The sequence below is a fragment of the Saccostrea echinata genome, unplaced genomic scaffold (genome assembly GCF_033153115.1).
Source record: "Saccostrea echinata isolate AGI-Se365-2 ecotype Australia unplaced genomic scaffold, CSIRO_AGI_Sech_v1 ptg000033l, whole genome shotgun sequence".
Taxonomy (NCBI): Eukaryota; Metazoa; Mollusca; class Bivalvia; order Ostreida; family Ostreidae; genus Saccostrea; species Saccostrea echinata.
The window spans coordinates 17771032-17789454 of NW_026889782.1; the positions used below are offsets into that span (position 1 = coordinate 17771032).

At 37.7% G+C, this 18423-nt stretch overlaps 1 protein-coding gene across 1 annotated transcript; it reads right to left on the reverse strand.

Annotated features, from left to right (window-relative positions):
* Nucleotides 1-1268: 1268 nt before the first annotated feature.
* On the reverse strand, nucleotides 1269-1812 carry LOC133198214 (uncharacterized). The gene is made up of 2 exons (XM_061334340.1): nucleotides 1584-1812; nucleotides 1269-1483 (listed from the first exon to the last, which is right to left on the reverse strand). Exons 1-2 carry the CDS (start codon nucleotides 1810-1812, stop codon nucleotides 1269-1271), a joined length of 444 nt encoding a protein of 147 aa, XP_061190324.1.
* Between the last annotated feature and the right edge of the window lie 16611 nt (nucleotides 1813-18423).

The following is an 18423-nucleotide window of genomic DNA, read 5'->3' on the forward strand; positions in this document are numbered from 1 at the left end:
ACTCCAAGCAAGCGAATGTCAACCTCGGCGCATTGATTTTCTAGGGGTGAAAATTTTCGACATTACCCTCAGCTACATTGAGCATTAATATGTCCTCGAAAACAATACAGATGCTGAGAGACGCTTATTTTTACCATTCTTACTGGTTATTTGGCTACAGGTCGGTCCTTAGAATGTCCTTACAACGACTACGTAATGCATTGCCAATAGGCTATTTAAAAATTTTAAAAATCAAACCGAATTTGCTCCCTCCTGCTTAATTCATGCAGGTAATATCTTTATCTAACATTTAATTTAGAGACTATAATTTAAGAGACACGGTTTTACTTGTTTATGACTCTGAATATTGTTATTGGTCAATCTGGGAAAAAGACTTCATATTAATCGTGCCTTGAGTTAATAATACCAGGAAATTATAAACGTACTAGGATAGCACCGGTTGTATACATTCAGTAATTAGTGTTCTGTTATGGTCGACCAGGTTTGTGGGCAGTAAGATGTATTTTGATACCCAATTTGATTCGGTATGCCGTACGGTTAGGAGCTTGGTTAGTGGGGGTAGATTAGTTCTTTTAAACAAATTATTAGATTATGATTAGAGAAGATGTGTACATTTTCTACTTTAAACTCACCATTGCTGCGCTGCAAATAGTCCTCTGATATTATCTTGCCTTCTGCAGAAAACCAAGAGCCTAATCTTTACATGTCACATTTAGATTTATGAACACTTCTATCTGCAATTAATGTGCGTTTTAAAGTTAATTTAATTGCTCGTTATCTTCATATTTCATAGTAGTAGTATAACGGGTCTGGATGGCTGGGTCAACTGAGTGCACTTTTGTCCCCCCCAGATCCTGGATGGCTGGGTCAACTGAGTGCACTTTTTTTTGGTCCCCTGGCCGGTTCAATCTAGTATACACCCTGGAAAAACCCAAGTAAAAAAGGGGGGTATACGTTTGATCTACGTTTTGTGCTGAGTCAGGCATAGACAATACACACACAATCTTGGCATCGATTCAAGTATACCATTGTGACGTCATATGTGTCATTCACACAGAGCTCTCTCTATTTTCTGAAAACGGAAAAAACAATAACACAGTAAAAAGTGTGTAAGATGATTTATTCAAAGTAAAAAATGTACATATTTACTTTTTCTTCTGGAGTTTCAGGGTCTTCTCCGTCTGGGTAGTAGGAAGTTTCCTCTTGTTGTTAGCCTGCTTTTGATCCTGTTGACTGGTCTTATGTTGGGTGGTCTTGTTTTCTTGTGCCTATTTCTCCAGTTTTTCGACTTCTTTTAGTAATTCCATACTGTCATCTGTACACTGATGGGCCCAATGTCCAAAATTTCCACACTTGTAGCATAAGTTCTGTTTTTTTCTGGGACAGTCTGGAGCCCAATGTCCTAATTCTTTACATATGAAACATGGGTCTGTCTGTTTACTTTTCTTGGCAGCTCCTGTATCTTCATTTTTCTTGGCAGCTCCTGTGTTTTCATTTTTCTGGATTCCTCTCATTTTTTTCTTCCATTCTAGCGACTTTAACTTCTAATCGGGACAATTTCCCACGAATCAAACAAAATTCACTGGTGTTGTACTCTTTCAGTTGAGTCAGCATGTTGACAATGCCATCCAGAGTGGTGGTTAAGATGCCCATATCTTCCTTTGTCATGGGTTCAGGCATATTGTAAAGTCCCAGATCAAATCCGATGGGATCCTGCGTGTCAGGCATTGTCGGTAGAGCATATCCTAACCCTTCATTGCTAGCTGGAATATAATTACGATTTTCCACGGAATTCATCATTGCTTGTGCCATATTTCTACGTCTGTCTAGTACCAAGTGCCCAGTAAGAATGATCCTAAATTTTCAGTTCTGGTTTATATACCCTTTTGGATTTCGTGTGCAAAAATAGGTTTAACTTACGTTTTGGACCCTCGCGCTTAGCACCCTCTCTCGTTTTACCTACGTTTTGCTGAGTCAGTACATTGTACGTTCTGTGTACGTCTTGTATAGATAACGGGTATAAATAAGAAAACATTTCTAGTCATTTCTTCACAATTGATTATCATGTCAACACATAAACACACTCACTCTTTAGTGTTGGAAGGGTATGATTTTTTAATGCGATGTATCGAGAAAAATCCAGCAGCTTTACCCCCGGAGGCGGAACCAGTATTCCAGAGAGCGACGACCATCATAGAAAATACTCAGGACTTGTGGTTACAATGCCTGGCTTTATTACATCATCCGACACTGGGGAGACTAGCCATTATACATTTCCTTTGTCAACGGATCAAAAAGACTCTACCAGAAAAAATTTACGGGATGAAAATGAGCGACTATTTAGGAAAACCTTACAGTTTCCTATGTCATCCCGAAGGGAGCAAAGTATGTCTACTCTGGAAGGAAATAGAAGCGGTAGAGAAAATATGCATCCAATACGGGATGAAATATGTAGAAATTTCAGACATGTTAAGAAATGTGTAACTTTTGATACCAGCCTGAATGAAATTTATCATTTACCACCCGAAGATCGAAAAAGTCCATGGATGGCTATAGTAGCCGATCGATTACGATTTCAGAGGAGAATTCGACAATTTGAACAATTATTAAATAAAAAATAAAAGGATGTAAACCACAATAAGTCTTTTGTTATGATTTCTATACAAATATGACGCCATCTTGTGCCCTGGTTTAGACGCTGAGATTTTTTAGACGCTGAGATTTTTTTTTGTTTAGTCAGAAAAAAAAAACTATTCCAATTTCCATTAAAGTAGATACAGATTGATTTTAAAACTAATCTGTTTTATCTCAAAATCTTTTATTCCTAAAAAAAAAAATCATGCTTATGTGTATAGAATGCTGTGCCTTGTAATAAGACGCTGTGTGTTTTATCAATATTATTATTTATAAAACATCTAGACCTTCCCACTGGAAATAAAGTGGATTCAAATTGTTTTTTAACTAAACTGATTTGATTTATTTAAAAATTCCAGTCAGAAAAGGTCACGATTTAAAAAAATCTTATATTCTCTATACAAGTCATTACAGTGATTTTCTACAAAAAATGGCCGACCTTCGCCTTCTTGTGTCTATACCCAAACCGACTCTGGCTATATTTTTACACTTGAAACCATTCCTTTGATTTAAAAACAGCATCAACACTTTTCCCTAGGTTTAATCTCATTGTATAGATTAAGTTTTCCTTGTATCACACTTTAAAAAAGGTTAAAATACTTATTTGATGTATTCAGGTGACCCGATTTTAGCCCTTCGGTTCAACATCAATGCTTCTTTTCTAGACGACAGATAAATGTCATGCATCAAAAATACTATGAAATCATGCCTGAAACTTACCTTCATCTGATGGGTAAGATGTTTGAAAGTATTTCTAATCCCAGAATAAATTATTCACTCCAATGTATAGTTTGTGAAGCACAAAATAACACAATTTGACGTCGCCATGATTTTGTTGGCTCTCGGTTTAGGGGTGCTCTCTTTTACGCTCGTGCTGTGCGCATAAATACGGCAGCTTGCCAGAGCTCGGTGTCATTCTGTTAGTAGCTGGTTTCCAGTCACCGTATCAGTATGGCTGAGGAAGACGTTCCTAACTACTTTTTGGTTGATGGCGTTGAGGTCGTAAATGTCTGGATTGTGCGGGACATCAACACCGGGACGGAGTTAGCTCGCTGGCCGATAGCTACTCTGGGCCTAGCCAGTGACCTGTTGAACGGGATGAGAAGAAGAAGACGGCGACGACAAAGACACAGAAGAAGAAGACGAAGATCGCCGTCTACCAGTGAAGATGACCAGCCAAGGAGAAGAAGGAGGACAGATTCAACACCTGCTGCTTCCTATTCGGCCCTTCTGAGTAGTCCGGAACTACTCGAGGACAACCCGAGAAGCCCGTCCCCTCCAAGAAGACCACCAACTCCTACCTGGTCACCCAGTCATCCCCCGGGAGCATCTGCTGGACAGTGGGATTCCTCCGTAGATTCGGATTGGACCCCTCCCGTCAACGATGACTGGGCACCTTCCCCGGAACTGGCTAGACCACCACCACCACCTTCCCTGGAGCTGGCTAGACCACCACCCCCGACCCCGGAGATGTCACCAGGTGTGAGTACTACGGGGCCTATTCCTAGATGGGGGATTCAAGTCGCAGCAGCCAGGCTGGATTCTTGTGCAGTTTGCTTGGAGGAGGATCGCATGTCCAATTACATCTGCTGTCAGTGTCGCCGTCGACCGGCTTGTCTCGAGTGTTCAGCTGTGCTGGTACAGATGAACCAATGTTGCCCTCTGTGTAGACGCAGGCTTTCGAGATATGCAGCTCGCGGGCGAGGATTGAGACCCCCTCCTCCAAGACGGCCATCTCCACCCCGACCCGGAAGACCAGACTTTATGGAGCCGTTGACCGGTAACCAACGACCTCCCCCTCTCTGACCGAACAGAGTTCGCCGGCAGAGGCAGAGGTAGAGGCAGGCCTCTCAGGGAGTAAACCCTTGATAAAAAAATCAACCAACGGCCCTTTTAAGGGCCACTCCAATGATTCGAAAAGATACCACTAAAAACATTCAAGGTTATAGAAACGTATCAACGGCCCTTTTAAGGGCCATTTATTTGAATAGATACCTTTTTAAAAACAAGGTTATATCAACGGCCCTTTTAAGGGCCACTTATTTGAATAGATACCTATACGAAAAGATACCTAACAACATTCATATAGAAACGTATCAACGGCCCTTTTAAGGGCCACTTATTTGAATAGATACCTTTTTAAAAACAACAAGGTTATATCAACGGCCCTTTTAAGGGCCACTTATTTGAATAGATACCTATACGAAAAGATACCTAACAACATTCATATAGAAACGTATCAACGGCCCTTTTAAGGGCCACTTTAATCATTTGAATAGATACCTTTTTAAGAACATCAAGGTTATAGAAACTTATCAACACCAGGTCACTATTTTTTTTTTGTAAAACATGAATCTTTTTTTTAAAAAAATGAAATAACATAAACACATTTTTTTTTTTTTTTTAAATTTTATAACACAATCTTTATAACACACACACACAGTCAATGTTTATGAAGAATGTACACTTGTTTTTGATAAGTGTGTACAAATTGTTCAATATATTGTCTATAATGTGTCCAATTTCCTCCTGCTAAACCACATCCTATTTTATAAGGAAAGGCATAAGTCTGGTAAGGTAAAGTGCCCAATTCTTGTAAACAAGCTTGAAACCATTTTTCTCTATTTTCTGGTGTATCTTGATAATAAGGTAGGCGATTATAATGTCCTGTGCCATAATCCCATTGAGCTAACAGACAAATGACTACAGGTTTTTGTAAAGAAAACACTTGAAGGGTGCCTGGAATTCCTCTATCTTCTTCTAGGGCTAAATTTCTAGACCTTAAAGGTCTGCGGGTCGCATAGAGATTAGCTCTGGGGTATTTCATAGCTATACTTTGACTCAATCCATGAGCTTTTACAGTCAAACAATTACATTGATGTACAATAGCTTCTACAGGAAAGTGTAATAAATCTCCTGGTATCTCCTGTAAACTCATGTTTAGGAATAATTTTTTTTTTCAATGTCACACTTTTCTATATATAACCTGAACAAATAAAAGTAACAACAATAAAACTGTTAAAAATTTTTAATTTGAATTTTCCATATACTCAATCATCTCTCTCTCTTTTACATTGACAATTTCTCCAGGCACAATTTTGCTGTTTCCCATTTCTGTAGTAATTCTTTGTTTCTCTTCTCAGGTTTCAGAATTCCATATTTTTGATAGTTGCCACCTTGCCTGTAAAACATTCTTTCTAATTCTGGTGTACTGTGGGACATATCAAATCTTGCTGTAAGAATAACTTTATGCACATCCAGTCCTCCTACAGGTTCTTTCATTTGAATGAAACCCCTGATTTGATGCACTTTTCCTGTCCAGGGATGAATTTCCTTTTTTAGGATCAAGTATTGAATTTCATCTTCAAGGTTCAGAAAAATGTCTATATCTTCTATTTCTTCTTTCACTTGATTTAAAACAAATGTCCAGTTAGTGGCTACTCTGTAACTTCTGTATGGGTCCTTTGGGTCATGGATCTTCTCGTTTGCTGGCAAGTAAACATTACAGGGTTCTTCATCCTCCTCCAGAGTTTTCACTTCCATTCTTCTTTGAGGACTGGAATGTTCTTCTTCCATAGGCATGATCAATCTTTTTTCTAATAACTGTTGTTTCTCCTCCTCTATATCCATAGTCTCAATTTTTTCTAATAACTGTTGTTTCTCCTCCTCTATATCCATACTTTTTTTTCCAAACTGACTTTGACTCATGTTTAGGGTCAACTGATCATGATCCTTTACACATCTTTGTATTTATACCCTCAGAGGTGGTGGTGTGGAAAAAATAAATGTTTGACCTACGTTTTTTTCACTGAGATACTACTGTGTACGTTTTGTTTACGTTATGCTGAGTCAGTCCATACACAAAACCTTAGATTATGACGTCATACCTGTGATTCACAGTCTAGGCAAAAAAACCACACACACACACACAAGCTCCATGTTATTTATTCAAGTAAATCTACAATCTCTTGGAATTAATTCTTTGTTTCTCATTTCAGGTTTTAAAGTCCCATATTCTTCATAGTTGTCACCTTGCCTATAAAATGTTCTTTCTAATTCTGGTGTGCTGTGAGACATCTCAAAACAGGTTAACCCATGAATGATTTTGTACATGTTTCTCTCATGGGTCCAGTGTTTCATTTGAAGGAATCCTCTCACATGATGAAGTTTTCCTGTTTCTGGATGCATTTCTTTTTGTAAGATCAAGTATTGATAATCACTTCTAATGATTTGATCTATATCTTCCTGGTGACCTCCAGTTAAATCAAATATCCAATTAGCAGCTCTTCTAAATCTCTCCTTTTTAAATTTCGCAATATAATGATTGCCTGGATCTTCTTTATGTTGGTTCTCATAATGAGTTTTAATATCTTTCAACAATTGAGTTCTGATTTCCATGATGCATCCTTCTGTCAGACTCATGTTTGAAACAATGATTTTTTTTTTTTGGGGGGGGGTGACACTTTTTTTTTATATAGATAACAATTCAAAGATATTTTAATTTTTATTCAGATTCTACAATGATTCTTCTCTTACAATCCTGTGTCAATCTTTTTTCTTTTTTCTCAAAATACTTTTTTTTTTGGACACAGCTTCTTCTGCTTTTTTTTTGGTAATAAATGTCTATATTCTTCATTGGCTTCTTCTGCAGTCAAAGGTCTTTCAATGTAATCTCTCCCATCATTATCATTTTCTGGACATAATTGATTATATTTTTCATGAGAAAGGATCTCAATAGTCCCATCCTCCTGTATTTGAATTGGTATACCTCTATCCACATCTTCCTCTCTCAGAACTCTCTTTCCAAATTGAATTTTACTCTTTTCTTGACTAGACGTGTTACCTATGACTAAGACAAATCAATAACTGATATATTTTTTCATTTTACACCTTGTATTTATACCTTTTTTTTTTTTTTATTTAGTAGTATTTTTAAAAAAAAAAAAAAAAAAGAATAGATTTCTTTTCAATTCTTTTAATGATAACAACAACAACAATTACAATACATTTTGATAGAAACTTTGACAAGTTTGTCCATGACCCGTAGGTCTTTTATGATAAGTGTCTTTAAACCATTCAGCTACATAATGATCTCTTTGTAATGCTGTACTATGGTCAAAGGGGAATAACCACTCATCTGCGGTTTTTCTCTTCTTGTGTCTTTGATGTAAATAATACACGCAATATTGTCCACATACATCTGTATTCCAATCTTGATATCGGTACGGATTATAAATCCATTGGTTAGCATGACGATGGATAAAATCTTGAATTTCTTTTTGTAAGGGAGGAAATCCATAAGAGTCAAAATATTCGATGACTGGACTGGACAAATACAAACATACCCAATGTTCTCCAGGTTTATCTTGAGGATCCGTATTCACCACAATGGCTTTTTCTTGAGGTCTTAGTTGATCCGGTAATAAATCTTAAGGGTACACACCACCAAAAGAACTCTTTAATTCTCTGGATAAGACTTCTTTTAACTGTCCTGTATCCATTAATAATCAATACTGACTTCTCTCTGTTTGTTGATTTCTAACAGATTATCGAATTCTGCATATACCACACAATTTAAGGTGTTCACCGTATTGTTCGTAAATTGGACTTCTACTCTCAGATTTCCGGTTTCTATGATGTGGAATTTATCCGATTGCGCTTCTTGATCTTTCGTGAAATCCCAGCCCCATAAAGTGTATCCGTTTTTATACTCTTCTAGGGTGATGTCCGGGGCCCAATCTTCTCCTAATTTCCCCAGTGCTTGATATAAACTCAGATAAGATCTCAGATATAAATCTTCATTGAAATTAGGTTCGAAACAACGAGTACTCATGGTCTCTCCGTTAATACTGACATCTAATTTCTTAATTCCCACGTTTTGGAAATGAAACGGATTTTTAGTTTTATCTCCGTTAAATGCCGCATTGTCCACAAAACCTAAATGATGCGTTTAGGCATCTGGCCTTGAAACAGATGATCCGTGATTTTAGATTGAGTTCCTGTGAGTATGGTAAAGGTTTTCACTTCGACTCTTCTCAATGGATATTTAGCTCTGTGAGTGTTCAAACTTTGATTAATACCATTCATCATGACGGCCGTGGGTTTGACTTTTCTTACCCATAAGATCATGCTCAATATTTTGACTTTTCCTGTACTTCCATCTTTGATCATCATATAGAACTGAGGTTTAGCTCAATTAAATCTCAAACGGATATCTACTCCATTCGGTAGAAATCGGTCTTGTTGAAATAAATCCAGATGTAAACGATCATACAAGGTTATTTTCTTACTATTATTTATAGCCTGGTGACGTTTTCTAAATCCTTCGTTTTTAGAATTGGCCGGTAACTCTGGGAGGATAGGTTTGTTAATGGTCACAGTATCGGGACCACAATTTCCACTTGGGGTTACATCAAATGTCTTATTTTCAGCCACTCCAAGGTCTGCTACCCCTACTTCGTCCATGTGTCCTGCTGTATCTTTTTCCCACAGACTACAAGCTCTCATCTGGGTCATTAAAGTTCTGGGTTTGTAAGAAAGTAATTTCTCCAGATATGCTTTGTAAGGATAAGTATCGGTGCCAGGAGTCACTATTTTTCCATTGACACTGAGATCGATTTCCGTAAACAAAGAATGGAAGATATTATTCACCGGGGCGCAAGTACTGCCAGCTCCAGTCAGATTAGTACCATCCTCTTTGGTAAATTTACACACTATTTGAACATACGTTTGAGATAAATCCAGATATTGATCTCCTTGTCCATTAATTTCAAATTCAATAGGAGCCGTATCCAATCTAAAGTACTGGAAATGGGGTAATATTCTTCCCATTTGGAGTCTTCTAAAGCAATATTAGTCGGGGGGACTTGGAACAATTCTAAATTGTTCATCCCACACGCACAGGAATCTGGTTGCAACATGATGTCTGTCTACTAGGATGGATTTTTCACAAATGAAGGTCAATCTCACTCGACTCCTCTATTTATAGTGTGTCAATCAAAGATATCTAAACCCCTTTTTCTCTTCTTAGGACCTCCTCGGGCTAACACAGGTGTCTTTTTTCTTCTTTTCTTACCTAGATTCAATCTCAGGGCTTGTACTCTGTGTGTTTTAACAGCGCCTTTTAAAGATCTCTTATTTTCTAACACATCTAACCCCGTTCTAGCAGCAGCAGTCAAGGCATGTTTAGCTCCCGTTTTCAATAAATTTCTTAAAACTCCTCTCCCTCTCTGCCGTCTTCTTCTTCTTTTTCTTCTCCCTTTACCTTTTTGACCTTTTTTATTCATCTTTTTAAAAGCTAAACTTCCTCCTCTATTGAGAGCAAATAAGCTGTATTTTTAACGGCATTGAGTCCATGAGTTAAAAGAGCATTTTTGATATTTTTCCTTTTTTTAATCACATCTGCTCCTACTTTAGCTCCGGCAATCAAGGCTTGATTACGACCCATTTTGACTAGATCTTTAAGAAATCCTCGACCTCTTTGTCGCCGCCGGCCTGAGCCTAATTGGACAGCTTCTTTTAAAGTCATCCCTATAGGTAAGTTCGGTACCATTCCCGAAAGAAAGTCTATAAAATTTCCTCCTCTTTGAGATCTTAAACCCTGGCGTAATAACCTCATTGTGGGTGGAAGCAAACTGTCTGGAACAAGATTTAGTAATGGAAATCCAGCAGAATCAAAGGGAAGGGCTCCAGCCAATCCAGAGATAATTCCACCTACAACACCGTGTCCTTTTTGACGTAATAAACCTTTATGATAGACAAACTGTCCGTGTCCTCTTTGTCTCAATAATCCGGGATGATACTGCATGTTTCATGACTCGTGTCAGACTGACTTAAATGCACTCCAGGGACTCCTTTTATACCTCCTGTCTTAAGGTTGAATACAATACAGACAGCATATCAGACAAGTTATCACTCCCAATAAGATGTAACAAAAAAAGATGTACACTCATCTCAGTACACTTTTCTGAAATGAAGTTTCACGACCGATTTTCCATTTAAAAAAGGCATGGGAGTCCCTAAAGGAGTCATGATATGAATCTCAATGCTATCGAAATGTTTTTTACTCAGTTTCAAATATTCCGCTCGAACCGGTTCCCATTTAGCTTGTTTTTTATCTTCCAGATTGAGTGTACAAGGAACCACTCTTAATAATTTCAAGGCATTGGATCCTACCGTCTGGGGTTCCATCAAGTCACAATACACGTACATGGATTTCAGATTTTCATATAAATCTACGGTATTGTTCCCCATGTAACTCACGTTGATCCATTTGGTTTCTGTATCGTTCTGAAGCATCACTTTCTTACTTTCTATTCCTAGCTTATAAGCTAAAGCTATGGGGAAACGAATGCATAAGGGATATTTTTTAAGTTCTCTCCCCGTAAAGTGATACATCACTTTATCATATTTGTCATGATAGGTTAATTTCATCTCATTCTCTCTTTTAGAATCACTCTCTTTTTTAGAATCACCTAAAAACTTCCATAATTTTTTCAAAGTTCTTTCCAGTCCAAGACTGATTTCACTTGTTAAAGCCATGGGATGAATGTAAGGCCCCAGTCTAAAGTGAATTCGCTTAATTTCCATCTTCTGGTCTTTCGTTATGAGATTACCAAATTCAGTATGGGCCCAATCTAACAGTACAGGACATTGGCTTAATGGCATCGCATCTATGGTTTTCATTTTAAATCTGTCCCATTTAAACACATTAGGTTGTTGGACTTTTGAAGCATAAAACTGAGGAAGCAGGATGTCAAAATAAGCTTCCTCTTCTGTGATGTTTTTCAATGATATGGGATACATCAATTCTGTTAAAGCCACTTCCCATTGTCCATCTGTTAAATCTACTGTTTGTGGTAATAAGGTTTTAAATTGAGCCGTCGTATTACTCGGAAAAGATTGCATGGACCCATCACTGGGTAAAGTCATGTAAAAACTACTGCTCTCGGCCATGTTCAGTGAGATACTGAGACAAAATAACTTAGGTCCCTTCTATTTATAACAACATTTTTTTTTGTTTTTTAAATTTTATTGGACATATTATTACACTACTTCTTCTTCTTCTTCGGATCTGTAAGGAATCACGGTCTCAAAACACTGGCCCTCTTCGTTTTTCAAGCTATCTTTAATCTGGGAAAAAGGAATACGACAATACAGGTACTCTGTAGGACAGTAATAGCTAGGAATCCTCAGTCCATCTTTTTGCTGGTTCCAGAACAAATCACGAAGACAGTGTTCTATATTCCAGCACCATTCACCTTCAGCCAGAACCACACGAGTCTGGAATTTACAACGACCTAGGATCAACCACTCGTACTGTTGATAATGATGGTATATTTTTACCCTCACCTTAGATCCTTTAGGATGTAAGAATTTCTGTCTTTTTTCCAACCACACATCTTGAGTCGATGTTCCTGGATGATTTTCAAAATAATCTAGGATGGCTCCTATTTTAGTTTTCATCCAGGTTCCCTGCATGTAAATACATCCCAATAAACTCTCACAATACCAACGATATTGCATTTTTTTTGCGTCTGACTTTTAAACTTGACTTTATCAGAATGAATAATTTTTGGGTCATACCTCTTTATATAACCTTATCTAATCTATTTTTAGTATCTCAAAAAAAAACCCAACAACATTTATTTATGATTTATTGTCCTTCATATCTACATAAGGGACAAAGTCTGTAGCAAGTCTTGACAAAGTTCTCAACACATTTCCCACAGCAAGGATACTGTCTACATTGTTGACACTTCCATCTCCCCTCCGTATTTTCCTCCCAACAGGTCAGGCATTTCTTTACAGCTCTCTTTCTCGTTACTTTGACCCATAGGGGTACCATATTCTCTGCCCCGTACTTCCATGTGAAATATTTCACACACCAGTTACATCCACAGGTCTCCATAGAAGGGGGATCATCCACAAACCAGTGAGGAAAAGGCATTTCACAATGCTCGCAAATTCGATAAGTTCTGTGATGCCATCCGGGATAATCATACACCGTAAATGTATGCCATTGGTTCATTTTCCTATCACAGTAATGACAGTAATACTTTTCTACGTCAATCAAATAGATCAGTCTCCACGAAAAAATCATGATTGAGCTCAGTGTACTCAAAGCTAAGCTTTATATACCTTTTTTTTATAGGGGGTGGTGTGCAAAAATGTGTTGGACCTACGTTTTTATTGAGATACTACTGTTTACGTTTGATTTACGTTATGCTGAGTCAGGCATAAGCAATACACACAAAATCTTGGCAGAGATTCAAGTCACAGCTCGGTATGCATTGTGACGTCATGTGTCACAAAAATGTTATAGTTGAAGAGAGAGAGAGAATAAGACTTTTTTTTATTATTTTTAATTCACAATAACATTAAAGTAACAAACATGGAATACTTTGGCATAGTTCTTTTTGAATAGGAAAAGTTCTCCTCATGTACAAATATTCTGTTTCACAAGCACAGTCCATGATGTCGTATCCTTCTTTGAGGACTTTATTTACATAATCTTTGATACAATCACGGATTTCTTCCATCCATTTCCCTTGAATCCAAGTCCTTGCTGGTCCCTCTGGTTTGTGAGCGAAAACATATTTTACTTTCCATTTGAATTCCTGATACTGGGGTCGCCATGGCCCTAATATTACTTTTATAAGTTGTCCACATTCATGGTCCGGTAATTTGATTCTCTTATACAGGTACACATCATTGACTCCTGTTTCTCCCGGATTCTTATCCATGAAATCTTGGATACATTCATTTTTATTTTTCATCCATTCTCCTTTTTTAGTGGAACCTGTATGCTCTTGCATTTTCCAACGATACTCTGAACTTAAAAAATCCATGTTGCTCTATCCTCAGTCAGATCAGAAATGAATTTTTTTTTGTTTCCCCATTTTATATATACTCTGTGATGTATTTATTTTTAGACATTAACCCTGTGCATTGGTGGTCTTCTTAGGGGTATGATGCATCATCGTAGGACTAGGCATGATATAACCCACTGAAGAACTGACACATACCATCCAATATTCTCGATTAGGATCATGTAAAGCTAACATGACCACACTAGTGACGATGAGAGATACACAGATAAATAATTGGGCGAAATAAACGATTTCTTCTCGAGGAATATTCTCTCCACAAAATTTCCAATGAGGCGTTATTTGATGAGATCCGTTTGGGGAATCCATGAATCAAAACTAGGGGGATATCCTTTCCACCGAACTTTGACTTCTTCAATGATTTTTTTCCCGACGCGTCGCTTTTTATACCCCAAGATTTCCTCCACTTCGTACACGTCGTCTTTTTTAATGATCTTTTGTAATTCTTTTTCGTAAAAAGTCCCCTCTAATTCCTCTCCGTTATAATCTTGCACTCTATACACGTAAGGATACCTTCCAGGAACTCTTTTAGAAATGGTAAACAGTTCTGTGGTCCAGTTAGGCAAATATCCTTTTTCAAATGTGCGTTTGGCTTTACTGATGCGGACCTGATCTCCTTCTTTAAACTGAGGTTTAAGAAACTGTTTTGGATTCGATGTCCAATATAAAGTTTTCCAGGCTTTTAACACATTAGAAGCATTCACTTGAACTGGGGCTCTTTTGATACTCCGATGATAGGTATGATTGTAAGCATACACTAAATCCGGTAAAACTTCTAAATACCGTCTGGTTTTATGACGAGTAAAATAACGCCACATGCGTGCTTTGAGTGTACGCTGAAATCGTTCCACGATACTAGCTTTAGTGTCCGTATTACGAGTAGTAAAAAAATGAATGAATTTAAAAGCTTGTAAGAATTCTCGATTGGTAAATTCTTTTCCTTGATCTGATTGAATGCGGACGGGACGTCGACCGTCTTGTTGAAAAATCTCTTGTAATCCTCGAATCATTTCTTTTCCTGTTTTCTGTTTTAAAGGCACCACCCAGGCATATTTAGGTAAGACGTCAATGGCACATAATAAAAACGTATATCCATCATTATGTTTCTTTAAACTGGACACATCTGCTAAATCTAATTGCCATTGTTCGTCTATATCGGTTACTCTAGTCTGTTGTCTCCGGAATTTTCTTTGAATGGGTTTATGTAAAGTATAAGTATCTTGCTCTTTTAACCATTCTCGAATCTTTTTCAGGGAAATTCCTAAAGGTTTGACCTGACGATACAAAGCTTGTATTCCTCCGTACCCTCTTTTAGGATCATAATAAATCTCTTTTAAAATATCTTCCACTTGTTTCTTTTTCATATTTTAGGCAATGAAAGCCAATTTTCGTCGATTTGTCCTAATTTCTTTTCTTCTTCCTTTTTAGCTTTAAAGGATCTAATGTCTTCTTCGACTTGGGCTTTTAATTTCTTTCGAGCTAAAGGACTATATCTGGATCCTACCCTTGTCCCTACAGGGGTTGAAATGGATTCTTTAATGACGGTTCCTCGATCTTCTATAGGTCTACTCACTGGAGTGTCAAAAAAGGAAGAAAATTCACTATCGTCTATTTCGTGACTTTTAGGAGTACTGATTTTTCCAGGTCTCTGCATGGCTTTTATAAGGTTTCCATTGCTCACGTATTCCAGAGGAGTACGCGTTTCTTTTAAAGCTTGAGCAAATTGTTCTAATCCTGTAGGAACCGGATGATGTTTACGAGACTGAGATCTCATACTATCAGCCATTAAATCCACAATGTTAGAATCGGGAATTTTTTGACCTCGATAACTAATTTCACCTTCTTTATTCCAAGTTAACACTTTAGGGTTTTTCTTTAAATGATTTAATAATAATCCAGCTTTTCTTTTCATGTTTTTATTCACTGTTTCAAGAATTTCATCGTCAATTTCAGCTGCTGGTAATGCTCCTGCTGCTGCTGCTGGGGCTGGAGCTGCTCCTGCTGCTGCTGGAGCCGGAATTTTCAGTTTAGAAATAGGCTCCTGTCTAGCTTGTTGTAAATAATTCCTATATCGATGAAGTTCCTGGCCATATAAAGCGACTTTTTCTTCTGGGGTTAAATCTTCACGTCTTGTAATCTCGTCCAATTCCTGACCTAAACTGATGGTGGATTGAAATTCCGGCATCTTCGCTAGCCAAGGGTTTCTGATACGCTACTCTCCTCATAAGCCCTTGGCATACGGTGTTAAAAAAAGTTGGGATTTTTTTCTCAAGTTGTGATTGGAGTTGATCGACATCGTTCGACCAATCAGCAATTGTTTTTTGTAAATGACGATATTTGCGTTCGGGATATATCTTGACTCTTTAATATCGGTAATGTAAAACGCAAGTAAACAATGATCCGTAAGATACCCTATGGTGTCATCCAATATCTAAAGCTACGTGCAAAATATGTGATTAAAAATCTATACTGAAGATGTAAATTTGCATTTTTACATGTTTAAATAACAAATTAACATAACTCGATACCTTCTTGTTAATTATTCTTTAAAATCAAATTTTTTTTAAATACGCTTTTTATTTCTGTCGATGACGCAATCTGTGATCATGATCACGTGACAAAAACATTCCCGTCTTTTGTCAGCACCGTATGCCAAGGGTTTATGAGGAGAGTAGCGTATCAGAAACCCTTGGCTAGCGAAGATGAAATTCCGGAGGTTTGGGTAATTTTGCCTTGAGATCATTTAATAAGACTTCAGGAACTAACACCATTTTACGACTCATATTTTTTTCTTCTTCTTCTTGAGGACTTTATAGACGGATTGACCGGCACCCAACAATAAAGGTGCTGCTGAGATTAATAAGGGTAAAATGTTTCCTCCTTTTTGTTGAAGTAATAAAGCTCGTCGTTTCTGGACAGATTGAGGTTTGACCAGTCTCCTGAAGATGTGTTTGTTAGGAGCTAGTTTTCGTTTATGAGCCGAACTGAGAGGTAACACTCCTTTTAATAGGTTGTACACGATCTCGCAGATTTTGAGAATACAATCTCCAGAACAATGTTTTAAAATACCCGTCTTTAATGGAGAGGAATAGTGAGGGTCCGATAACACTCTTAAAAGAGGCCAATGAGGTTTTAATCGTGTAGAACAGCATCTTTTCTTCTTCTTCTTAGCCATCCTGGGGTTAAAATGAGGACATGTTCCAGGTTTCTCCCCTTTTTATACTCTCAAGGAGGAGCATTCATGTCGTGTTTGGCCTTCTCGTGTTTGTCTCTATTTTTCTGGGTGACGTAGAATTTGGAACAATATCGGCATTTATATCTCATTCCTTTAGGAAGTTGAGGTGTAGAAGCGGTCAGAGGTTGAAAGCGTGCTATTTTAGGAGTATGAATGGGTACTTTAATTCTAGGAGTGTGAATGGGTACTTTAATTCTAGGAGAGGGAATTCCCACATTGACTTGAGGAAACATTTCTAAATCGGGAGCTCTTTGACTGCCTATGGGTCCCATAGGACGATCCATTCTCATTTCAGCTTGTTTTTTTTAATAACTCCCCAATAGTTTTTTGTCTTTGTTCTTTATAATACTGATTGATTTCGTTTTTTAAACTTTCAGGCATGGCTTTTCGTTGAGCTGGAGTTTTGGGAGTCGTTTTTTTCTTTCTACCACCTTTTCTTTGAGTAGGTTTTCTCTTTTGAGGTTTTCTCTTAGGAGGTTTTCTCTTCTTTCTGGTCTTTTGAGCTGCTCCTCCTACTCGGACCATCCAATCTGGAAACACTCTTTGTTTCTTATTATTGACTCGCACTACCACACTTTTTAAACGACGAACACGTCGTTTTTTAGGTGCATTCCATTTAAATAAATGACGAATAATGACTCCGCCTAGAAATCCGGCTCCGCCGCGTTTTAAAATGGCATTTTTTCTGTCTTGATCACTCGCCGACTTATCGGCTATGATACTTAAATCTTGACGATGATTATAAATAAACTTTTGAGTCTGTTAATTGATAGGTAAGACCCCACGTATCAAATTTCGAGCTCCCATAGCAAACCAATTCAATAAGGCTTTACGCCCTAATTCGAAATAATGGGCTCGCTTGGCAGGATCTCGCTCCCGCTGTAAACGTCGTAACGTTTTCACTAATTTACTCTTGGCTGAGAGAGGTCGACCCATGACGACTGTATAATGATAAATGACAAGTTTAATGTTGATACATTTTTATTTATACTCTTGTGGCATGTGTATAGTTAACAATGCAAACAATCGACTTCTCAATCTGTATTTGTCTGGGGTGTGTGGATTCAAGTCAACCAGGAGATACCCGTGAGGAACACTGGTGGCTTCTTGATAGGCTGACATCAAATGAGGTAAGGCTAACTGTCGACTCAAGACACTGATTTGAGATTTGTCTCTGGGATTTTTAAACAACACTAAATAATGAGCATTCAAACTAATGGTGCGATGCTGTGGTGCCCGATCAAATAAATTCTGAGTGATGTAAATCACACTGGTATTCCGATGATGCGCTTTACGGGTAAACCAATCCACGATGGATTCGATGGCTTTTCCTCCCATCATGTCGTCAAAAATGAGTAAGTGAGGAATACTTAAATTGGCCACTAATTTCTCATCGTCTTCTGGAATATTTCGAATGAAGGAGACCTGATCTGTTAAAGAAGTGTAAGCAGGTTGCCATTCCCGATAACACCAGACGATTTTGTGTGGCATGGGGGTAATCCAATGTAAATTTTTCACTAATTTTTTAACAAATTCCGTTTTCCCCGATTTAGATGGTCCTGCTACCACCATGGTAAATTCGTGTTTTAATTGAAAAGACGGGAGTGTCTCGTCAGGTTGCATGATGATAAATGAAGAGAAAAATAGGGTTTCAATCCTTTTTAT

What these genes read in the sequence shown, in the direction of transcription:
- LOC133198214 (XM_061334340.1), bottom strand. Translation starts at nt 1,812, where the DNA reads ATGGCACAAGCAATGATGAATTCCGTGGAAAATCGTAATTATATTCCA. An exon ending in ACTGAAAGAGTACAACACCA is followed by an intron (nt 1,484 to 1,583) that starts GTGAATTTTGTT and finishes ATGAAAACACAG; the next exon opens with GAGCTGCCAAGAAAAATGAA.